Source organism: Elephantulus edwardii, unplaced genomic scaffold (genome assembly GCF_000299155.1).
Source record: "Elephantulus edwardii isolate Elephantulus edwardi_28Jun2011 unplaced genomic scaffold, EleEdw1.0 scaffold00095, whole genome shotgun sequence".
NCBI classification, from domain to species: Eukaryota; Metazoa; Chordata; class Mammalia; order Macroscelidea; family Macroscelididae; genus Elephantulus; species Elephantulus edwardii.
In genome coordinates this window covers 11,626,693-11,652,183 of record NW_006399845.1, presented here as the reverse complement: position 1 = coordinate 11,652,183, position 25,491 = coordinate 11,626,693, and the positions used below count along the sequence as shown (strand labels likewise).

Genomic DNA, 25,491 nt, shown 5'->3' with positions numbered 1-25,491 from the left:
TGACCACACCTGCAAGTTATAAAATCCTGCGAGGGATTGCTGGAAGGACCTCAGAGGTTGTCCTGCCCTCAAGTTATATCACAAAGTAAGAGTGAGTACAGAGAGCAGCAGGGCGCCTGTGTGGAGTCACATGTGTCTTAAGACAGGGCCTCAACCGTCTTGCCTCTGGTTTGAATGCCTCACTAGTCATGCTGTCCCATGTGGAAAAGCGTATTGTTATCAAGGCTTAACAAAAGCAGATGAACTCAAGCACAACAACCCTCCCCAGACCTGAGCCCTCTTGTGGACCTCAGCCAAGTCACAAGAGCTTTCTAGCTCCAGTGCTGGGTGGCAGAGGCTGCCCACTGCTGTGACCTCAGTGCTGGTTCTTCCTAAAATGAAGGAGCAGTAGGTAGAGTGGCGAAGGTAGTGGGTGGTAGGACCAGAGCTGTGTGTGTTGGCTCGTCACACATTCATGCTGGTGCCACTGAGGTTTTTGGCTGACTCCTGAAGGGAGATGGGCCCAGGTTGGGCCACACTGAACCGCTGGCAACCAGAATCATGCTACTATGGGACTAGCACAGGTCTCAGTAAAGGTAGAAAGGAAAGGCAATGGGAGAGCGGCCACAGAGGGCATGTGGAAGAGCAACCACCAGCATTTCCACTTTAGGAAATACCTCAGCACCACTCTCCTAGGATGGCAGGACCCTTGGAGGACCTCACACCAGGGAGATGCATTCACACAGTGGTGTAGAGACTCCATTTCAGCACATGTGGGCTCCCAGAAACATGTCTACATTTGCTTGCCAGGGTATCTGCATGTCTTTACTGTGGCCTCCCATGCTTGGGGAAAAGAAAGTGACAATTGGGCTCTGAAGAGGAGAGTGTGGTTATTCCCTGGACACTCCACCAAGGTGGATTATGGTCACCCTAAATTCAACATATGCAAAATGGAACTGTTGCTTGGTACCTCAATCAATACTCTTGGCACCAGCAGCCAGGAAATCAAAAGACGAACTGTATTGGGAAAATCTGCTGTCAGGGACCTCTCCAGAGTACTGAAGGTGTCAGTCGGGAGATTAAGGTGAGTCTTGTCCAGGCCACAGTCTTCATAATTACGTGCTATGTGTTAGAAAGCTGGACAATGACTAGGGATGATAGCAGGAGAATCAACGCTTTTGAGCTGTGGTGCTGGAGAAGAATATTGAACATATCATGGACTGCCAGGAGAACAAACAGGTTCGTCCTAGAGAGGGTGGAATCAGGCTGCTCCTTGGAGGGAAGGATTCTGAAGCTTCATCTGACACACTTTAGGCGTGTTGCAAGGAGGAAACAGTCCCTGGAGAGGGACATCATGCTTGGAAGGATGGAGAGACAGAGCAAGAGAGAAAGACCCTTGATGAGATTGATTGATTCAGTGACTGGGGTAATGAGGGTAGGTGTGTCTGAGACAGTAAGTTTGGCTCAAGGTAGAGCAGGGTTCAGCGCTGTTGTACATAGGGTCGCTATGAGTCACAAGGGACTCAACGGCACATAACAACAACAACAACATGCATCTGCCCCCACACTTGCTTCTCCAGCTGTCCCCATCTCAGTGTCTGAATGACAGCTTATCCCCACTGTGGCACAGACCAAAGATCTAGTGGGAATCTTTGATGTCTTTTTTCTTTATTTCTTACAGACACATCCTATCAAGGTGTATCCTATCACATGCCATTTCTACTTCCTGCCAAGTTCCTGATTCTTCCTCCCTGAGCTCAGGCTACCATCATCTCTTCCTTGAAGGACAACAATAGCTTCCTTCTACCTGAGAATTGGACAATATATAAGGATGACAGAAGAGGAATCAATGCCTTTGAGTTGTGGTATTGGAGAAGAGTACTCAATATTCCATGGACTGTCAAAAGAACAAACACGTCTGACTTAGAGAGCAACCAGGGAGGTTCCTTTGAGGCAAGGATGGCCACACTTGGTCTCACATACTTTGGGCATGTTGTCAGAAGGCAACAGTCCTTAGAAAAAGGTATCACACTAGGGAAGGTAGAGGGTCAGAGAAAGAGAGGCAGACCCTTAGCAAGGCGATTTACACAATGACCGTGACAATGGGCTTGAGCATATCAGAGACAGCAAGGATGGCACAGGATAGGGTAAGGTCCAAGTTTACTGTTCACAGAGTCACTATGAGTCATTATCGTCAACTTGATGGCACCCCAAAACAGTACACTCGGATGAAAGTCCACCCACTCCTCCCCAGCTCTAATCCTCAGGCCTTACTACTTCGCTTACTGCTTCTTATACCCTAGTCCTCATCTATCCAAACTATGCTGGTCTTACTCCAGCTCCTCTAACAAGCCAGCTTCCCTCTAACTCAGGGCTTCCAAAATATCCGTGTCTCAGAGAGGCTAGCCAGGCTCCTCCCTTATGTCTTTTGGCTTCATATATCTCTTGTAGTATATGTGGAACAGATCATCTGGGAGGCTGGGCTCTATGAGTAGGAATGTGGCATCAGGACTGGAGGAAGACTCATCAACAACCTGCCTTGTGCAGATGACACAACCTTGCTTGCCGAAACTGCGGAGGACCTGAGGCATTTGCTGTAGAAGGTCAAAGACTGCAGCTTTCAATATGTGTGGAAGAGCAACATCAAGAAAACGAAGATTCTCACCACTGGTATGATTGGAAACATCATGATAGATGGTAAAAAGATTGAGATCGTTAACAGTTTCAGCTTACTTGGCTCCACAATCAACACTCTTGGTACCAGCAGCCAGGAAATTAAAATCTGCTGTTAGGGACCTCTCCAGAACACTGAAGAGCAATGATGTCAGTCTAGGGAATAACGTATGCCTGGTCCAGGTCAAGGTCTTCACAATTACTTGCTATGCATCAGAGAGCTGGACAATGGCTATGGATGACAGAAGAAGAATCGATGCTTTTGAGTTGTGGTGCTGGAGAAGATTTATTGAAAATACCATGGATTGCTAAGAGAACAAACAGGTCTGTTCTGGAGAGGATGTCCACACTGCTTTTGGAGGCAAGGATTTTGAAGATCTGTCAGACACACTTTGGGTATATTGCAAGGAGATTCAGTGACTGGGTTAATGAGGGTAGGTGTGTCAGAGACAATAAGTTTGGCTCAAGATAGAGCAGGGTTCAGGGCTGTTGTACATAAGGTCACTATGTGTTGGAGTGGACTTGACAGCACTTAACAATAGTACTTATTCTAACATATTTAATGGCTGTGTATTTAGTAGTTATTTCATGATTAGTTCTATATTAGAATTTAAGCTCCACTAGGATAGAAGCCTTGTCAGTCGCGTTACCCTGACTCTCGATGTCTAGTAGACTGCTTGGCACATGCTGTTATTGTTAGGTGCCATCAAGTCAAGTACAGTTTATAGTAACCTTATGAACGAACAACTGACCTGAACCCAGTTCTAGCCTGTACCATCCTCATCATCTCTGACACACTCAAGCCCTTTGCTGCAGTCTCTGTGTCAATCTGGTTGAGAGTCTTCCTCCTTTTTAGCACCTCTCCACCTTCCCAAGCATGATGTACTTCTAGGAATAACGTCTCCTAGCAACATACCCAAAGTATGTGAGATGAACCTTCATCATCTTTGTGCAGAGAAGGGGCTTAATAAATATTTACTAAACACATGAACATCTAATTCTTTAAAGAAAGATGCGTTCTGCTCCCCATACCAGGGACAAGTATGTCCACCTTGGTTAATGTTGATATTAGATGGGCCTACATGGCCAACTGACTAGAACAGATCCACATTTATACCCATTCCAAGGAAAGGTCATTGATGTTGTTGCTGTTGTTGATGATTGCCGTTGAGTCTAGCACTATAGTCATAGTGACCCTATGAACAAAAGACTTGTAGCCTTTCTATAACTATCATCGTTTTTCAAAGTTCATAAAATTTCCAGAGGCAGGTGGTTTAAGCAACTTTTTCAGTAAGTTTCAAACCATGTGGTTTAAGCCACTCCTGCTTATTGAACAATACTGCACACAAGCAAAATCCTGCTGAAGGTTATAAAAAAATGACTGAAACCGTACATCAACAGAAAACTACCAGAAATACAAGCTGGGTTTAGAAGAGGTTGTAGAACTAGGGACATTACTATCAATGTCAGATTGATCTTAGATGAAAGCAGAAAGTATCAGATGAATGTCTATCTGTGTTTCATTGATAATGAAAAGACACTTGACTGTGTGGATCATAATAAGCTGTGGCTAACTTTGAGAAGATTGGGAATCTCAGAAAACTTGATTGTGCTCATGTGAAACCTATACTTGGGACTAGGAAGCAGTCCTAAGAACAGAGCAAGGAAACACTGGATGTTCAGTCAGGAAAGGAGTTCATCAGGGATCCGTCCTGTTTCCATACCTTTTCAATCTATATGCGGAACAGATCATTTGGGAGGCTAGACATTATGACGAGGAATGTGGCATCGGGATCGGAGGAAGATCCATCAACAACATACATTATGCAGATGATACAACCTTGCTTGCCGAAACTGAGGACCTGAAGTTTTGCTGCAGAAGGTCAAGGATTATAGTCTTCGATATGGATTGAAGATCAACATAAAAAACCCTCAAAGATTCTCACCATTGGGCAAATTGGCAGCACCGTAATAGTAGGAAAAGAGATTTAAGCTGTTAACAATTTCAGCTTGCTCAGTTCCATAATCAACAGTCTTGGCACCAGCAACCAGGTAATCAAAAGATGAATTGCACTAGGAAAATCTGCTGCCAGAGACCTCCCCAGAGTGTTGAAGAGCAATGATGTCAGACTAGAGACCAAGGTACACCTGATCTAGGCCATGGTCTTCACAATTACTTGCTATTCATCAGAGGGCTGATCAATGACTAAGGATAAGAGAAGAATTGATGTCTTTGAGTTGTGGTGCTAGAGAAGAGTATTGAACATGACATGGACTGCCAAGAGAACAAACATATCTGTCCCAGAGAGGATAAAACTAAGTTTCTCCTTGGAGGGAAGGATTTTGAAGCTCTATCTCACATACTTTGGTCATGTTGCCAGAAAGGGGGCCAGTCCTGGAGAAGGACATCATGCTTAGAAGGGTGGAGGTACAGAATAGGAGAGAAAGACCCTGGATGAGATGGATAGACATAGTAACTGGGGTAATGTGTGTTGGAGACAGTGAGATTGGCTCAGGATAGGGCAGGTTTTAGAGCTATAGTACACAGGGTCATTATGAGTCACAGGTAACTTGATGGCACAGAACAACCATATAAATTTCCTTATAGAAAAAGTGGAGTCAGTGAAAGAAACTAAGACCCTCAACAAGACAGACTAACACAGTAACCACCACAATGGACTTGAACATGATAGAGATGTGAGAATGGTGCAGGATAGAGCAACATTCAGATCTGTTGTTCATAAAGTTGTTATAAATCATAGTTGACTTGGAGGTACCTAATAACTATGATAAATTTCTTTTCTTGAGAGAGTAAAGAAAAATTATCCAAAAATGACTGGAACAGCACATCAACAGAGAACTGCCAGATGTGCAGGCTGGATTTAGAAGAGGCCATGAGGGACATTATAGCTAATGTCAGATGGATCTTGGCTGAAAGCAGAGAGTACCAGAGGAATGTCTATCTGTGTTTCATTGATTATGCAAAGGTGTTTGACTGTGTGGACCATAACAAACTGTGGCTGACTCAGAGAAGAATGGGAATCCCAGAACACTTGATTGTGCTTAAGTGAAACCTATACTGGGACCAGGAGACAGTCATCAGAACAGAACAAGGAAACACTGTGTGGTTCAAGGTCAGGAAAGGTGTACACCAGGATGCATCCTATCTCCATGCTTTTCAATCCATATGAAGAACAGATAATTTGAGAGGATGGGATCTCCAGAAATGAGGAGGAATGTGGCGTCAGAATTGGAGAAAGGTGCATCAACAGCCTGCCTTATGCAGACGATACAACCTTGCTTGTTGAAACTGAGGAAGACCTGAGGTATTTGTGCAAGAAGGTCAAGGACTGAATCTTCAATATGGATTGTAGCTCAACATCAAGAAAACAAAGATTCTCACCACCAGGTTAATTGGCAGCATCACGATTGATGGTGAAGAGACTGCTAACAGTCTTAGTTTGCTTAGCTCCACAATTAACACTTTTGGTGCCAGGAGCCAGAAAATCAAAAGACGAATTACATTTTGAAAACCTGTTGTCAGGGACCTCTGCAAAGTAATGAAGAGCAATGATGTCAATCGAGAGACTATGGTGTGCTTGACCCAGGCCATGATCTTTGCAATTACTTGCTATGCATCAGACAGCTGGACAATGACTAAGGATGACAGAAGAAGAATTGATGCCTTTGAATTGTGGTTCTGGAGAAGAGTACTGAATATACCATGGACTGCTAGAAGAACAAACGGGTTTTTCCTTGAAAGGGTGAAACCAGGCTGCTCCTTGGAGATAAGGATTTTGAAGCTTCATCTGACATACTTTGGGCATGTTGCAAGGAAGAACCAGTCCTTGGAGCAGGCCATCATGCTTGGAAGGGTGAAAGGACAGTGCAAGAGAGGAAGACCCTTGAAGAGATGGATTGACTCAGTGATTGGCCAATGGGGGTAGATGTGTCAGAGACAATGAAGCTGGCTCAGGACAGAGCAGGGTTCAGAGCTGTTGTACATAGAGTTGCTATGAGTCTCACGCAACTTGGTGGCACATAACAACTACACAATGACAAACATAGATTCAAGCATTCTCCCCTATTAAATATAAAATTTCTTGGGAGGCCATCTGAAAATACAAATTGAAACTACAATGAAATACCACATCATATCCACTGAATATGGCTGTAATAAGAAAGGATGGAAACTAACAAGTGTTGGTGAAGATGTGGAAAAACCGGGACTTTCATTCATTGTCACTGGGAATGTAAAATGGTGTAGCAGCTGTGGGGAGAATACGGTGGCTCCTCAAAAAGTTAAACATAGAAATACCATATGATCAGAAATTCTAATCCTATTACACCCAAGAGAATATGTTCACACAAATACTTGTACACAAATATTCAAGAAGCATTATTCATAAAAGCCAAATTGTAGAAACAGTACCCAAATGATGAAGAACTTAAACTGAAAAATGAGTAAGTATAATGAGATTTTATGTAGCCATAAAAATTAATATAGCACTGATTTACATCATGGATGAAATCTGAAAACATTATGTTAAATGGAAAAGTCCACGACCAAAGGCCACAGGGTGTACAATTTCATTTATATGAAATGTTCAGAATAGCAAATCCATAGACAGAAAGTTGTTAGGTGATTCATAGTGACCCTATGAATAACAGACCTGAACCCTGTCCTATCTTGTGCCGTCCTCATCATCTCTGACACATCTGAGCCCACCGCTGCAGTCACTGTTTCAGCCCATCTCAATGAGAGTCTTCCTTTCTGTCTTTGATTCTACCTTGCCAAGTACGATGGTCTTATGAGTGAGTTGTCTATGATTTGATGGCACCAAACAACAATAACAACGACGACAAAGAGAGAGCTACATTGGCCTAGTGGAAAGGAAGTCATGCTACCAAGCCGAAGGTGGGTGATTTTCATCTGTGGCCCAGGGCCAGGTTCAAATTGTTTTCCTGTCAAACATTCTTCTAGGTGGTATAGCACTGGTCTGTGCGTTGCTGTACAGAGGTAACTCGTGGTTGCTGTGATGCTGAAGCCTGTGACAGTGATGTACCAATCGTGGTAATGGGCACCCATGGTGGACAGTGTTGGCTGGAGTTCCCTGACTAAAACAAGCCTGGAAGCAGGAGCGGCATCCACTTCCGAAATGGCTTGCCTCCGGAAACTCTATGTACGAACAGTGCTCAGGCCGTTCGTTCATAGGGTCGCTATGAGTCGTCTACGACTCAACGGCACCAAACAACAACAACAACATCAACATGCCTACATAATGTGAGACAAAGCTGCGCCATCCTTGCCTCTGGGGAGCACCCTGGTTTCTGGAGGCAGAAAGTGGAGCGTAGCTGTTAGAGTGTGAGGAAGGGAGAAGTAGGGAGTGGCTGCTAACAGGCACTTTCTTTTTGGGGTGATGCAAATGCTCTGGAATTAGAGGGTGGTGATGGTTGTACAGCTTGGTAAATTACTAAAATCCCTGAACTGTATTCTTTCAAAAGCATGAATTACATGTTATTTAAATGCTAACAAACTTTTTAAATGACCTAGAGGGAGGAAGCTGTCATCAGCCCTTGCTGTCCGGGTGTGAACGAGCTCATCAGGGCCTTTGAGGAGTGAGAGTGGCCTTGGTGGGAGTTGGTGCTGTGGAGACATTGGCTACCAGCTTCATCCTGTGTCCCTTTGCTTCCTCATAAACCTCTGCGTGTTCCTCAAGGCCCAGGTCCAGCACGCCTTCACCCCTCAGAGTCCACTTGTCTGACAACTGGAGTGCAGGTGTCAGCTTCCTGCTGTTTGAGGGGCTTTTTCTAAGCACCACAACTGTGATTTCCTAGAGCTCAGAGCAGGGCCTTACTGGATGTACTTAAGTGTGTAAGGGTCAAAATAGCTATTCTTTTTAGGTCTCCAGGTCGTTTTGACTCCAGGTGACTTGATGTCACATAACAACCACCACCAGTGGTCTTGGCAGGGCTCTTATGGTCCTGCGACACCCCAGGTCAAATGTGCCTGTTCTATGGGGTAAAGCCAGGCCCGGGCGGACATCCTGGGATGGGTACAGCCACCTCAGAACATTCCCAGGTTTCCTTTTACCTGGGGTTAAGGCGGAGGTTTCTCTAGCTCACAAGTGGGTTGAGACAAGCTGTCTGTTTTGCTCAGAGCACCCCAAGCTTCCTGTGGACTCCTCCTCCCAGCTAGTTCAGGAAGGCAGGACACTTCAGGTGAACTGGCAGAGCCATGACTGCAGGGTGGCCCTGCTCTGATTTGAGGAAGAAGCCTGGGGTTTCACCTGAATTGACGGTTCAGCCAGTCAGGACCTAAAGCGACCCTGGCGGAGCCCACTGCTCCTCCGGGCTGTGGTGTGCCCTCCCCCAGCAGCAGCCCCACCCCTGGAGGCCTGGCTTCCCTAGGGCCTGGGCGGGCCAAACCAACCCACCTGGAATGACTCAGAGGGGGACAGGCAGAGCTGCCCGCTGCCAGCCCTTCGCCCCCTTCTCAGGGTGCGGTTGTTGCAGGTCTCCTGGGTTTTGTGGGTAAACAAGGAGTCTGGACATCTCTGCCGAGAAGCATTTCCCAGTGGGGACTCAGCAGTGGCCCGGCTCCCTGCACCATGCAGGGTAGGCTGCACAGGGCAAGAAAGGAGGTGTGCACTGTGTATGCAAGCGTGCTGTGTGTGGTGACTCGGGGCACAGGGTGTCAGCCTCAGTGGCACGTTTAGAAAGGCCGACGTTTAAGGTGACGAGACTTAGAGACCATCTAGTCAGTCTAGTCTCATAATTTACAGATAGGGGGGAAAAATCAAAGACAAGGAAGGTGGGGTAACTCATTTCAGGTCGCATGACATAGCTGTGATTGATCCCTCACCTTTGCTCTCTCTTGCCAGGGTGGAGGGACCAGGATCACAGACCCCTGTGGGAGGCCCGGACGCCAGGCCTGTGCTTAGCTCCTGGACCAAAGGCTCTGTTGTCTGAATCCCAGTGTGATGACAGCGTGGCTCCCAGGAGGCTGGCAGAGGTGTGGGGTGGGGGACAGTTTTTAATCTTCCTTAGTCTCAGATTCCAGGGCTCGTCCAGGAAAAAGGGCACTCCTGTGGTTTTCTGCATGGCAGCCCTCCTCTTCCTCTGCTAATAGGGATGTGACCCCAGAGAGTTCTGGCCAGGCCATCACTCCCAGCACTCTGCTTCTCAGTAAACCCTCTGCATACACACACAGCGGGGTGTGTGGGCCAGGCCTGTCAAAGGTGTAGCCCACCCTTGGAAGCACAGAAATTAGGCTAATCGGGGTCTGATCATAACCCAGGCCTGTGTACAGACACAGAGATAGAGCCGTTTCTTTTCCCTGGTTGGCTGGTTGGGGTGATGTAGACCTGAGCTGTCTGAAGCCATGGTCTCTCTTTTCACTCCATTCTCCAAACATACTTATTTTATTGCAGCAGAAAATGGGGTCAAGATAGAGAGGGAGGAAGTATCGTCAACCACAATTTGAGTGCTTGGACCCTATCATCTGAGGTCAGTTCTACTTCTGGACTTCTCAGTTTCATAAGTGAATAAATAAACTCCTTTAGATAGTTTTAAGTTGGGTTTTTATCAGCTTTATCTGAGGAAATAATTGATTAATAAAACAGGAAAATATCAAGTGCAACAATGAATGACTAGAAACCCTAAACAAACAAACAAATGGAAAATCTCAAATCCAAAGTGTCTCTGAGAATGTCTTTCCCCTGTGTCAGGAGATGAGGGTGCTGGACTCCAAGCAGATTTATTGTCCAGGTCCCAGGCTGGGAGAGCAGGGGGCCCCAGTACCCCAGCCATTACCTTACCTGAGCTGGAGTGGTTAGGCAAGGCCTTGGGGCAGGTTGGGAGAAAAATACTCTCTACTCCCTTACCATCCATCATGGATTGCAAGGAGGACTGAAACTGCCAACAGCTTCATCTTGCTTGGATCCACAATTAACACTCTTGGTACTAGCAGTCAGGAAATAAGGAGACACATTGCACTGCAAAAATCTGCAGTTAGGGAATCTCTTCAAAGTATTAAGGAGTAGTGAGGTCAGTTTGAGGACTAAGGTGCATCTGATTCAGAACATAGTCTTTCTGATTACTAGCTATGTATCTGAGACCTGGACAATAAATAAGGATGACAGAAAACTAACTGATGCCTTTGAGCTGTGGTGTTGGAGAAGAGCACTGAACATCCCATGGACGGCCAAGAGAACGAACAGATATGTCTCGGAGGGGGTGCAGCCGGAGTGCTCTTTGGAGGCAAGAATGATGAGGTTTCGCTTCACATACTTTGGACGTGTTGCTAGAAGGTGCTATTCCTTGGAGAGGAACATGATATTGGGAAGGGTGGAGGGTCGGCAAAGGAGAGGAAGACCCTCAATCAGAGGGATTGATACAGTGACTGCTGTAATGGGTTTTGTGTGTCAGGAAGTGTGAGGATGGCACAGGACAGGACAGGCTTCGGATCTTTTGTTCAGAGGGTCACTATGAGTCGTGCTCAACTTGAGGGCACCCAACAATAACAACAACAACAACACTCCCTTACCGGGGGCAAATCTGTTCTTGACTAATGCTGATAGGATAAATTTCCTTAGAGCAAAAGTATCTTTGTACAGGAAAGGCGGAGGGTCAGTGAAAGAGCAAGAGCTCCTCAACGAGATGCTTTGACATAGTGATAGCCACAATGGACTTGAGCGTGACGGAGATCGTGAGGATGGTGCAGGAGAGGGCAAGGTTCAGATCTGGTGTTCACAGGACTGCTATGAGACCTGGAGCCTTGGTCATGCAGGTACTATGTTAGACCCTATGATGTGAACAAGACACATGCAGCCTTATGGAGCTCACTGTCTAAGTGCCTACCAACCACTGTCTCATTGCACTGGCTAGGGGTTTGTCCTTGGGCAAAACCCTGAGCTTCTCCGAGATTTGGAAACCATCATATCATGATCTCAAGTAAGGCTTCTTTACATAAGGCAGAGTAAGCTCTCTGTTGGCAACCAGTCACAGCTGAATTGATTTTGATTCATGGAAGCACTGTGTGTGTTAGAGCAGAGCCAGGCTATGTAGGGTTTTCAGTGGCTGACAGTTCAGAGGTACATCAGCAGGCTTGTTTTCTAAAGTGCCTCTGAGTGGACTTGAACCTCCAACTTTTTAATTAGCATGTTAACAGTTTGTCCCAACCAGAGGCTCCTCTCAGTACATCATAGTTGTTACTGTCACTCCTGGAGAGAAGGCATCGTCTGTGCTCTCCCTACTACTCCATGGAGAGGTTTACAATTCCCTCAAGAGGTCACAACCACAAAGTTCAACAAGAGAGCTAAAGAATGATCTAAGGCTAGAATTCAAAGATGTCGCAAGACTGCAGTTAATAAATTAGTGGTCCAGGGGTAGAGCTGGGAGCGGCCCTGCTGGGTGGTCAGGGAGGAAAGCTGTCTGGGGAAAGAATAAGAATGGATGTAAAGGGGGCCAACTACAGTTAAGAGTCGGTCCTGGAGCTGGGCCAGATTGTTAAGAGCCGGGTTGTGACGCACGACCTATGTTCTGTGGCTCCATGAGAAGGGGGTGAGGTGGAAGACAGCAGGATGAAAGCCCAAAAAGGGCCATTGCCATGGTTCTGGTGACAAGGATAGGAGCCAAAGCTGTCCTTGAGATGAGATTGCAATGGAAGGGACAATTAGGAAAGAGATACAAGAAATGACTAGGACCTGGAGACTTCAACTTCTTAGAGTGGTAAGGGAAACCACAGAGTCTGAAGGACTGGGAGAACAGGGTCTCCTCCACTCAAACAGGACAGAGAGGATCCAAGCTTGGTTTCTGTCTGAGGGTTCCAGGGTCTTTCAGATAATGCTGGGTTTATGGACAATCAGAAGGCTGACTGGTAGGAATGCAGGCTGGTGAGTACAGGTACAGGACAGGACTCTGTGATGGGGCAGGGCTGGAAGTGAACCCCAACAAACTGGCAGCCAAATGGCACTCTTAGTCTGTGAGATCTTGGAGGAGGACAGAGATCCGTGGGACGTGGTGCGCTCTGGCTGTGCTTCCTGGGAAAGAAGAGTGGGAGTGGACGTGGCCTGAGGCAGCTTTGCCTGAGAGGCGAGGTGACTTTCCAGTCAGAGAAGAACCTGGGCTGGAGAGGACAGCCCAGAGGGAAGGTGGCCTCCTCTCAGGTGTCTGGAACTGCCCCTCAGGGGTATGGTGAGGTCTTGACCTTGTCAGTCTCTAGAGAGATGACTCTGGTAAAGAGCCTGTCCCCTCGGACCTGGAGCAGAAGCTGTAACCAGGGACTCAAGCCCCCAGGTGTCCTACCCCATGGCCAGCAGAGGTTTCCCGCGGAGGTGCCCCTCGCAAAGCCCAGGCAGTCGGCCGCTCATGCCTCGGGCCTGCCTTGTCCCCCAGCCCTGCTCCTGGCAGTCCGGCCTCTCATAATTGCCTTCTAAAAATATCCTTTTCTCCATCCCCATCTCTCGATTTCAAAATATTTAGTTTTCAGAGTATTTAAAATGAGAGCTGGCAGCTCTTCCAGGCCCAGATAACAAAGCTAAACATTTATGCTTTGACTGCATTTCTCTGAATTGGCCAAGATCTCGGGCTTGATACAGCAGCAGTGGGAGGGAGGGGAGTCCAGTGCAAGATGGATCATGTGCAGGCTCCCTGAGGCTGGGGGGCAACTGGCTCGCCCTCCTGAACCCCTCGTAGACCCCTCCTTCCATTGGGGGACTACCTACCGCTGTTGACGTGGAGGCGGCCACGCACTGTGTCCTTGCCCAGGATGTTCTCGGCTTCGCAGACATATTCCCCAGCGTCCTCCACCTTCACCTTGTTGAACTGGAGTCGTGAGTTCTTTCTGGTTTGGGGTGACAAGAGAGGGAGAGGCGTGAGCCGGGGCCCAGGCCTGTCATGGTTCCAATCTGCCAATCACCTACTGGCTACCTCTCTCCACAGATCATACAATGCCATTCCACCTCAGAAGATGGAAAGAAGACCCTCAGGATAGCTGTGTCAGAGGCCCAGTGCCACCCTGAGTCCCTGGCGTGAGGGGAAGCCTGGGCCTCTGAACACAGGGCAGAGCTCACACCTATGAGCACATTTTAAACCCTCGGGTCCTCTTTTCCATTCTTGGTAACTATTTCTCTGAGGAAGCAAACTCGAGCCCCTCAGGAGGTTGCTGCTCCTGTTCTTTCAGTGGCCCTCCTTCCCAGTGTCCTCCCTCCCTCCCCTCTACAGAGTAGTCCCTGGCTCCCCTGATGCCCAAACCTTTCCTAGGAGGGGAGGCCTGTCACTCCAGTGAGCCCGTGGGTGAAGGTCCCAGAGGCTGTGAGGCCCAGGTAAGGCCTATGCCAGGGACCTGAAGGAGTTGCTGTGCTGATGGGTTCCTGTGGCTACTGTGTCCAGACTCCCAGCCCAAACCTCTGAAGGTCTCTTTTGCTTTCACATGAGCCTTGCCATGAAGGCGCACTCTGCTTTCTGATTCCCAGTGTGATTACAGCATGGCTACCAGAGGGCTGCATTCATTCATGAAACAAATTTTGCTGCATTCTTTCACTAACCAAATATTTACTGAGCACCTTCTGTGTGTTGCAAACTTAGATACCCTAGGGGGAAAAATATCTGTTCTTTGTCCCTATTGATCCTCATGGCCAGCCTGGAGGCAACTAGGTAGTACCTGCCCCTTTGTACAGATGGGACAATTGAGTCCGATAGAAGCATCCTTACATGCCCTGGGACACACAGCGAGGCAAAGGTGGGCCAGGCGCTGGAAGTGGTTGGGACATGGGGCCTTCAGTAGCCCATGGGCTTTTTCTGGGGGCCTGAGGCTGGGGAGGGGCTTGAATCTGTTACCCGAGTGTTGAGAGTTGCGGGATGAAGCCTGGGGTTGTGGGGTTGGGGTGCTGCCTAGGGAGCAGAATTGTCACCACCTTAAGTCTCTAGGGGGTAAACAGCCATTTCTTTGGTGAGGGGAGTAGGAAGGATGAGCCAGGCATGGAGGAAATGGCAAATTTTCTCTCCTGGGCTTATCCTCTGAGGTCTATTCTTAGACGTCCTCTTCCCAACATCCTCCGGGCAAGGGTGCTGTAAGACTGTCCTATCAATAAGTCTGCTGCTGGTATGACATATTTGCTAATATTATGGTGACAGTGCCCAACTGCTCAATATCCTTCCTGGCTCAAGGCCTTTCTCCTTAGCCTGGTGCCTGCCTCCAACACTCTATTGTCAATTAAAATTCATTACGCAGAGCCCTGGAAGTCCCTCTAGCCAAGGCAGCTTCCTTGGCCCTGGTTCAGGTTTGTTAGATGTCACAAGGCCCACCTTTGCTGGGACAAGGTTCCTCCCCTCATAGTAGATGAGCAAGGTGGGGACCATCTGAAGATGCAGGTCAATGAGTAGAGGGGACACAGAGCCATAGCCTCCTTGTCACTTACACCTAAATTAAAAAGAGCTCCCCTTACATGGCATCATAGGTAGCAGAACAAAGCTGAGTGAGGCTATCTAGAGGGATAAAAGCCGGAGCTTTAAGGAAAGGCTTCTTGACATGTAGGTGGGAGACCTGTAGAAAGGAGGCTGAAGGCTCAGGGACAATTCTGCTCCTTTGAAGAACAAAGAGGACGCAAGACGAAGGGGGTCGGGGAGGAGGAATGGCTCTCAGGTTTTCTCGCTGCAGGTATCTTGGTTTACCAGCTGTTTGGCAGTTCTGGGAGGTGGGACCTGTGGGAGGAGGCTGTGGGGTCAGAGTTGGAAGGTAGAAACTGTACAGGTCTGCAATTTCTTCTCTTTACTCCAAGCTCCAGTCAATCAAGAGCCACAGGAAGCCAGGAATCTCTCTAGCTCTCCTGTTAGGTCCCAGTCCCACTGACCCAGGCCTGTTCCCTGCAATGGACACTCCTCTCCTCCCTCTCCAGACAGTTCCCTGTTGACAGGGATGGAATCTGGGTGGCTGCGCCTTCCACCCGTCCCCACGTTTTCCTCAGCTCCTTCCTCCTGCTGCCTGTTGGAGGGGCCTGTCCCAGCCTGCCCCTCATAAATAAGGGAACATGTGGTTCTGCAGGGGAGGGCCCCGTGCCCAGGGCTGGAGGGGCCACTTTTCTGCTGGCACAGGAAGGTTTGTGTGAGATGTCTCAGTGCAGGGCATGGAGACAGACAGCAGCTTGGCAGGGAGGGGTCTCAAGCCAGCAGGGACAGTGTGGTCTGGGCAGGTAGCTCCGGGGAGCAGGAGCGGAAGCTGAAGTGTGCACTGGGAGAAAGGGTATGATCCTGCCAAAAAGAAGACTCCAGTCTCTGGCCCCACGCCAGGTAAGGTGTGTGTGAGCGTGACGATGGGTACGTGCACAGGTGGCAGGTCTTCCTAAGTCACTCTGAGGGGACACTGGTCAGAGGAATCAGAAGGTATGCATCATGGCCCACGACTCCTGCATTAACTACTCATTACTGAGAACCCAGGGAGGGATGGGATAGGTGAGACAAGGTGGTCTCAAAGATGCAGCAAATTGGACAGGACGCTGATGGGCAAGGGACACACTTTAGACTCCTATAAGCCTCTAGTTCAAACCCACTGTTGTCTTGTTGTTTCAGACTCACAGCGATCCTGCAGGACAGAGTAGAACTACCCCATAGGGTTTCCAAGGCTGTAAATCTTTATGAAACCAGACTGCCACATCTTTCTATATGAATCAGGTGGTTGATCAGAATCAATGACCTTTTGGATAGCAGGAAAGCAATCAGGGCATCTCTCTCTCTCTCTTATTACTGTTGAGTTAGAACTGACTCATAGCTGACCCTCCGGTTTTTGAGGCTGTTAACTGCCTGGGAGGGGACTGCTCACCTTTTCCCTCAGAGTCACTGGTAGGTCTGAACCAACAAAGAGGTGTTGCTTTTGGGAGTTAGCACCTAACTTCCTACAGACTATGCCACCACCCTCAGGAGGGGAGATCCTGACCAAGTTCTGTTTCTGGACCGGGTTAACCTCTTGTCAGATGACATGGAGCCTTGACCAGGACAGTAATTTGCTCAAATGGAATGGGCTTCTGACCAGCCCTGGTGAGGCCCTCCCCCGAGAACAGGCGAGCTAGTCCTGCAGGATTCTCATCCGTTCCACGTTCCACGGTAGTGTGGATCTCTCTGCAGAGCCCAGTGGGGATAGGGCTGGGTATGGGGGTGGGGGTTCAGATTCTTCAAGTGAGCAGGAGAGACAGATTCAAGTAACTCCTATCCAAACAATGCAGTCAAGTCAGACACCAAGGAGAAGGCAGTGGGAGTTGCCTAGAGGAATTAGGAAAGTGGCCCAGAGGACACAGCATTTAAGGTGGGCAGGGGCAAGAGGGGGGTTGGGAGCTTGAAGTGTAGGGAACAGATCTGATCCAAGGCCAGGGTCATGGAAGGAAATGGAATGTTGACCAGGAATCTGGAACAGAGAGGTGCTGGGGACCAGCAGGGCAGTGAGTCAAAGGCCAGGAGAAAGGCATGTACCCGTCCTTGCACGCTGAGAATTGTGGGACGAGGCCTAGATTGCATCTGGCACAGAGGAGGCTATCTGTAGCTGTCACGTCAATGAGTGAATGATTGGATATATGACTATGTAAGAAAGATCACACTATATTAGGCAATCATGAGGTCAGTGACTCTGTGCACCTTCTAGCATGAAGAAACTCAAAGATTGGGTACATGAGGCATATTCTTCCAATAAAAGGGTCTAAACATTAACCAGATCCTCTTCTAGAAGTTATAAAATGATGCCTTTGAGATATAGTGTTGGAGAAGAGTGCTGAATATCCCTTGGACTGCCAAAAGAACAAGCCGATATGTCTTGGAGAAGGTATAGCCTGTGAGCTCTTTGGAGGCAAAGATGATCGTTTGGGTGTGTTGCAAGAAGAGGCTATTCCTTGGAGAAGGACATTGTGCCTGACAAGGCGGAGGGTCAGCGAAGGAGAGGGAGACCCTCAACCAGATGGATTGACATAGTCATTGCAGCAATGGGCTCAAATATGTCAGAGATGATGAGGATGGCACAAGGTCAGTTCTGTTGTTCACAGGGTTGTTTGAGTTACACTTGACTCAATGGCAAATCATTCTAGAAATCAGACTCGAGACTCCATGAAGGCGAGAATCATGCCTGCTGTGTGCACTGGTGCACTCCAGCCTCCAGCTGGGGTCCTGGCATGTACTATGTGTTTATGTTGAATAGAGAAATAGATACAAAAGGGGGCCTAAGGCTCAGAGGGAGGTGAAGAATATGGCAAATGGGGGAAAAAAGAGGTTAGAGACAGGGAGGACACATGAGAAATATGCAGGGAGTAGGACGGTTTCCTCCAGAGCTCTGTCCAGCTGGAGTAGGTGGGAAGGAGCAGCAAGGATTATGGTCTTGCAACTGCTGAGAGGGGACCAGAGGAGGGAGAAACAGGGGGGAAGAGGCTAGATGGGTATCCTGAATGTGAAATGCCAGTGGGACATTGCAGAGGTGGTATCTGGTGAGTAGCTGGCAGTACGGATCTAGAACTCAGGTTAAAAAGCCATCAAGATAGGGATGGAGACTTGAAGTTCTTAGATATGTAAAGAAGAAAGAAAGGATGAAATCACCCACAGGTGGACAGGAACAGAAGAGAGGAGTGAAGCCCCAACATAAAGGCAAGTGCCAATATTGAGGGAGAACGAGAGGGAGTGGTTAAGGGGTCAGGAGAACCAGGAGTGACACCTGAGGGGCTCAGGGGGTGGGTAGTTGTCATGTGATGGCTGTGGAGAAGCCTGGTGACCTGGGGCCAGGAAACACAGAGGTCTGCTGGGGTCTCTCATGAGCCACATGCATGGAGGGTGCTGAGGTGTATTTTAAAAGCAGGTTCCAGCAGGGCAGAAAGTGAATTGAAGATGAGAGTATAGCATTAGTGGGCATAAAACGAACTCCCTAAGTGAAAAACTGGCTGAGGGAGTGGAGTGGAGTGGAGAAGAGAAGGCAGATGGCACATCAGCCAGAGGAGAAAGAGAAAACAACCCAAAGAAGCACTGGAGGAGAGAGAAGTGACATGGCTGGCAGGCAGAAAGGGGAGGCCTGACGTTGGTAGACAAGGAGGCTCTGGGGCTGTGTGTTTATGTGTACAAGGAGGGTGTGTCTGTGTGTGTGTGCACGCGCGTCGGGGCTGGGGGAGGTGATACTGGGATCGGGAACAAGGGATGAGGATGGACCAGACCGGGACCGTGCTTGGAAATAATGTATTTCCTCCCTCTTGACTTCTGTCTCAGGGAAGGAGGAAGAGGAGTCATCTTCTAGAAAGAGGGCAGGAGGAGATGGGGTGTCACCAGCTCCAGGAAGGCAGTCTGTTCTCCCCAGCTTGGAGAGTGTTGGCAGGGGCGTGAGAAGAGATAGTGTGCCCCCAGAAGGTGAGCTGGTGGAGTAGGCTGAATCCATGTTAACTAGGGACACCTCTCCATCTCAACAATTTCCTTAAGAATTAGCATTCTTTCATGAATTTGTTTTTTTTTGTTTTTATAAATTTGTTTTTTTAATTTCTAAACCAAACCTTTCTTACATTTCTTTCTGTTTTCTGTGTGAACCCTTCCTGAGCGGACAGTTCTTTCTGCCCTGACTGGGAGGACTTCACCGGCCATTTGCTCCCCTGCCCTCTTTTCATAGGTTCCACTGGCTCCGAGGCAGACTGGGTGCACCCTGGACCACTGGGCCGCCTGCGAGCCTCCTGGGCCCAGGTCTTTTTAAAGATAACTTTCTGCTGTGGCTTCGGGGACTCTCAGAAAACATCTTTGTTTGCATTTGGTGAGGAGTAAGGAAGAAAAACAGCACCTAAATACATGAGTAGTTGTAAGCTACTCAAGGGAAGTCAGAAAAGACTGGAGTGCTCTTTAAATACCAGAAGAATCAACCTGGCACCCCAGGATGACAGGGCAGAGGTCAGGCAGAACTGGTGTTTAGTCTCTTTATTTGCTCTGCTTTCTGACAACTCCTGGGTTGGGGATACATGCGGGGGTGGGGGTGCTGCTCTTGGCATCTCCCCGGATTGCTGACTATCTACGGACAGTGCCTTTCCCCTCTGCCTAGCTCTCTGCTAAATAGCACCTCCATCAGATGAGAAACCACTCTGACCTCATGCGTGACTTCTCAGAGGCATCCTGGTGTCAGAGTATTTCCCTGAAGGTTATTGGCTGGTGGGGTTTACAGACACCATGACAGCTCCTTTGAGAAGAAGCTTTCGGGATGGGGTGGGAGTGGGTGTCCAGATCCTTCATGCACAGGTAAAGCTGACACTGATAGCTGATTATCCCTCAACCGTCCAGGGACATTAATTGAGCCCCTACTTACAGTCTGCAAGACCCTGGACCAACAGAGAGGGACCCAGAGCTGCAGCAAAATTTCAGGTTGGGCACAGCAAGGAAGTGGGTAGAGAGGGGCTGTGATCATCTCCACACATAAGTCTGGGGGTACAGCTCCAGGCTCTGCCTATGTGGGGCTCCTCCTTCTCAGAGAGAGGAGGGAGAAGCTGGTTGCTTGGAGGAAGGGTCGGATGGTGCTCACCTGCCATTGCCATACTTGATGCGAATGTCACGGCTGCGGTTGAGTTCCTTGCCGTCCTTGAACCAACGGTAGGAGGGCAGGGGGTTACCAGCTGCTGCCTCACACTTCAGCGATTGCTTCTCACCCACCTGTCCGGTTTGGCTCTTCATCTTCTTCAGCTTGGGCCGGGTGGCTGTGAGGGCACAAGGCAGGCTGGTGAGCATGGTGGTGGTGAGGGCAACTGCAAGCATAAGCAGCGGAAGGTAAGGGCCACTCTCTTTGGGCTGGATCTGAGGGGCCGCCTCTCCTGGTGCCCTTTCCTAGTTCAATGCACCAAGTATTGGCCATCTGCAATGGTACCATTTATGGAAAGTTTCCTTCATACCTGACATTATACTAGGAGTTTTACACCCTGGCTTATGAAATCTTCGTAATGATTCCATGAGTTCACAGCAATGACTAATTCCACCTAGAGATGGGCTGAGGCTCAGTATAATGAAGTCACATCCCCAGGTGGTAGTCCTGAGATTCAATCCCAGGTCCCCTTGACTTCAGTATTCATGACGGAAATCTTGTCCTCAGGCCCACAGGCCCAGCTGGACCAAGTGGATACAGGGAACCAAGATGGCAGACACAACTCCTGCCGTCAGGGAGTTCAGACTTTCAGGGATATGGGACCTTGGCACAGACTTTAAAGCATGGAGGGTTTATGGTGGTAGATCCCAGAGGAGTGAACCCCAACCCTGAGGAAGGGCAAAGTTAGCTAAGAGTTCAAAGATGGGGAAGGCAAGTAGGCCAGGCAGAGGCAGCACTGTGGCTTCGGAGAACTGTATATAAGCTGAATTGAGTAGGTGGAAACTGAGGGGCCATGGAGGGGACAAGGACTGGAGCTTAATTGATGGGCAAAGGCCAAACCATGTGTGGAGGGCTGCAGAAGTCAGGCAGAGGGGCTCGCCCTAAATTTTTCAAAATATCTTATTTCTATATGCAGTCTCTCATGATTTATCCTTTTACTCTCTTCCTCCTTTAATAAAAAGGGGGAAAGGAAAATGTCTCAGTTCTCAGTAAGGCAAACCAATGTCCCTGCTGGAGAGTGGAACACATTTCACTGAAACAGCTTTTCCTGCATGCCCACATGTGGCCCCAAGCTCTGCAAGTCAAGTGTCACTACAGACATAGAGGGTGAAGTTGAGACTCAGAGAAGCCAAGACACTTGACTGAGGCCACACAGCCAAGTAGCAAGAGAACAAGGCTCAAAGTACTGGTGTCTGGATTTGTAATGAGCCAAGTTGATACTAGGCCGGTGACTGCTTTTGTAGCTCATCTTTATCTGAGGAGTAGAGATGCAGATTAATGTCTTTCCAAATGCAGAAGGGTAGGTCTGCTGAAATAAGGAAGTTGCCCAGGGACTGAGCAGCCGTTGGTCCTTTCCATAGGGCCTAGTTCTGGCCATGGACCTAGGTGGCTTTGGAGAGAGGCAGGCAAGGAGGCCTAGCTATAGAGCAATCCACTCATGGAACCCAGCTCGGAGCAGGAAAGAGATGCAGGTGATGGTGAAGGGGGCAGAGAAAGTATAAAAAGACAAAGCTCCCAAAGCCTTAAAAATGTTCATTATATAGACTTTAAAATAATTATTATTGTGAAATAATTTTGTTAACTGTAGAAAAATTTTAAATATAGATTCAAAACAAAACAAAACCATGCATCTCTCTCTCTCTCTCTCTCTCTCTCTCTCACACACACACACACACACACACACACACACACACACACTTAAACAAAATAACAAGATGAATCAATTCCACTAACTTCTTTCACTAAATTAAACAATGCAATTCTTTCCCCTTGGCATTAAATATGATTTTCTAATAGCTTTTTAAAAATTAGTTCTCTAGGACATCATCTCATAAAAAAATCCTAATCAAAAGGGGGAAAATACAGAATAGAATGTTAAATGTTGGTGAATTCTAGACTCTCCAGAGTTATAGAAAGGATCAAACCCCTGAAATTACTGCCTTGAGATAAATTTTAAACTAAAAAGATATCTTGAAATCTTAAAACTCATCAATGGTTTAGCTTAACTAAAAGGGTTTACACTGAGCATTATGCTTTTGACAGCAGCAGCTTGAAAGATCTCATTCCTATAGGAACTTTAAGTAGCAGTGAGTTTATGATAATGAACAACTCAGAAAAGAATGATGAGAAAGGCTGTATAAGGTGAAGGATGAAATTAGTGTGCTGTGAAGGGTCAAGGACTGCAGCCTTCAGTATGGACTGAGGCTCAATGTCAAGAAGACCAAGATTCTCACCACTGGACCAATTGGCAGCGTCAGGATGGATGACGAAGAGATTGAGATTGTTCACAGCTTCAGTTTGCTCGGCTCCACAGTCAACACTCTTGGCACCAGCAGTCAGGAAATCAAAAAGCATATCGCGATGGGAAAGTCTGCTGTTAGGGACCTCTCTAAAGTACTCAGGAGCAACGGTGTCTCTCTGGAGACTAAGGTGCGCCTGATACAGGTCATGGCCTTTGCAATCGCTTGTTATGCATCAGAGAGTTGGACAATGACTAGGGAGGACAGAAGGAGAGTGGATGCTTTTGAGCTGTGGTGCTGGAGAAGGGTACTGAATGTACCATGGACTGCCAGGAAAACAAACAGATTCATCTTGGAGAGGATTAATCCAAGCTACTCCGTGGAGGCAAGGATTCTGGGGCTTCGTCTGACATACTTTGGACATGTTGCCAGGAGGGACAGGTCCTTGGAGAGGGACATCATGCTTGAGAGGGTGGAGGGACAGCGCAGGAGGGGAAAACCCTCTATGAGATGGATTGATTCGGTGACTGGGGTAATCGGGATGCGTGTGTCAGAGGCAGTGCGGTTGGCGCAGGATAGAGCAGTGTTTAGGGCTGTTGTGCATAGTGTCGCTATGAGTCGCAAATGACTCGACGGCACATAACAACAACAACAAATGACATAGGTAGAAACTGTTGAATTGGTATGTTTTGCTGAGAATGTTATTAACAATAATAAAATTGATAAGAATTCTATAGACATGAACTGATAAGCAAATCAGTATGGGGAACATGGAAGTAAACAGTGACTAAAAATTCTTTATTATTTTTCTTATTTATGATTCCATAAGGTATGAAGGTCTTGGCTTTTGTTTGTTTTTTTTAACTCTTAGTAACATTTCATTCTGGTGAAGATTATAAAAAAATGTCTGGAACAGCACATCAACAGAGAACTGAATCAACAGAATTTTCCTGTTGCCTTTGAAAATAATTTTTGTTGTTGTTGGTGAATGTATTGTACATAAAGTGGGGAGGGTGGGTGGGGATGTGGAAGAGATGGGCATCCCAACTGTGGGGGGCACACAGCACTGCAGTGATCCTTAACTGTTTACAATCATGTCACACTGAATACTTTTGGGAGGGTGGGAAAGGTTTTACCTTGTAATCCATCACTGTCTTTATAGCTGTCCGTCCTTTAAGAGCTGAAGGCCTTCTAATCAGCTTAAGCGAGTATAGTTACATCTACCTCCTTAACTACTATCTTCTCAGTTCAGAGGCAGAATACTCTGCCCTGGCCTCCCAGAAGCTTCAACACAGAAGACAAGACTGCGCTCTCACTTGGGTGGCCCCAATCCTGAATTTGGCAAAGTGGTGCCACTTCAAATTCTCTTAGTCCTGATTGTGCCACCAGCCCCACTGGATAGCTGTAAACCCATGTCAGGAACTGGGATCACTGGAGTGTTTCCAATTTTTAGAAGATTTAATGAATTGTCCTTCTGTTGGACCTGCCAGGACTGTGATCTGGAAAGCCTTAGAATGTGCTTTCTGGCACAAATCACATTCTGTGGAAGTGACTACTCAGGTTTGTATATGTTAGTATCAATAAAGATATTGCACAGTTAAAAAAAAAGGCTGGGTTTAGAAGAGCCTTGGGAGTAGGGATATAGCTAATGACAGATGGATCTTGGCTGAAAGCAGAGAGTATCAGAGGAATGTCTATCTGTGTTTCATTGACTGTGCAAAGGCATTTGACAGTGTGGATCACAACAAACTGTGGTTGACTCTGGGAAGAATGGGAATCCCAGAACACTTGATTGTGCTTATGCAAAACCTATACTTGGACCAGGAGGCAGTCGTCAGAACAGAGCAAGGAGACACTGCATGGTTCACAATCGGGAAGGGTGTATGCCAGGGATATGTCCTATCGCCACACCATTTCAATCTATCTATGTGTGGAATAGATTAATTAGCCAGGAGTCTGGGCCCTATGAGGAGATATGTGGCATCAAGATTGGTGGTAGACTCATAAACAATCTGCTTTATGCAGATGACACAACCCTGCTTGCTGAAACTGAGGATGATCTGAAGCTCTTGCTGTAGAAGGTCAGGGACTGAAGTCTTCAATATGGATTGAAGCTCAACATCAAGAAAACAAAGATTCTCACCATGGGCAGATTGGCAGCATCCTGACAGATGGTGAAGACATTGAGATTGTTAACAGCTTTAGTTTGTTTGGCTCCACAATCAACACTCTTGGTACCAACAGCCAGGAAATGAAAAGACAAATTGCATTGGGAAAGTCTGCTGTCAGAGACCTCTCCAAAGAGCAATAATGCCAGTCTGGAGACCAAGATACATCCGATCCAGGGTGTGGTTTTGGCAATTGCTTGCTATGCATCAGAAAGCTGGACAATTACTAGGAATGACAGAAGGAGAATTGGTGCCTTTGAGGTGTGGTGCTGTAAAAGAGTACTGAATATAACCATGCACTGCTAGGAGAACACACAAATTTGTCCTACAGAGGGTGAGACCAAGATACTCCTTGGAGGCAAGGATTCTGAAGTTTCGTCTGACATACTTTGGACATATTGCAAGGGGGGACCAGTCCTTGGAGAGGGATGTCATGTTTGGGAGTGTGGAGGAACAGCGCAGGAGAGGAAGATCCTCGATGAGATGGATCGATTCAATGACTGGGGTAATGAAAGTGGGTGTATAAAATACGATAAGATTGGCACAGGACAGAGCAGGGTTTAGGGCTGTTGTACATAGGGTCGCTATGAGTCGCAGGCGACTTGATGGCAATAACAACAACAACATTTCAAGAAAATGAAGTCCAATAGCACTGTGTGTGAAAAGTGTCTGCGCAGTACAAATGGTTAAAGTACATGATTACTGACTGGAAGTCTGAGAACACCCACAGGTGCCTTGGAAGAAAGGCCTGGTGATTTCCTTATAAAAACCAGCTCCTGAAAACCCTAGGGAGTAGAGTTCTACTATGACACATATGGGTTCACCAGACACTGGATACAACTCTATGGTGGTGGTGTTAGGTGCC

The 25,491-nt window shown here is 47.6% G+C and overlaps 1 protein-coding gene across 5 annotated transcripts in view; it reads right to left on the bottom strand.

Moving 5' to 3' along the window:
• Positions 1–25,491, bottom strand: part of NRG2 (neuregulin 2) — a 293,885-nt gene that overhangs the window by 28,444 nt on the left and 239,950 nt on the right. For all 5 annotated transcript variants that reach the window (XM_006891165.1, XM_006891167.1, XM_006891166.1 and 2 more), the window contains exons 2-3: positions 20,165–20,336; positions 13,380–13,498 (exon numbers count right to left, since the gene is read on the bottom strand). In XM_006891165.1, coding sequence (XP_006891227.1) covers positions 13,380–13,498; positions 20,165–20,336 — 291 coding nt within the window. The remainder of the gene's footprint in view (positions 1–13,379; positions 13,499–20,164; positions 20,337–25,491) is intronic.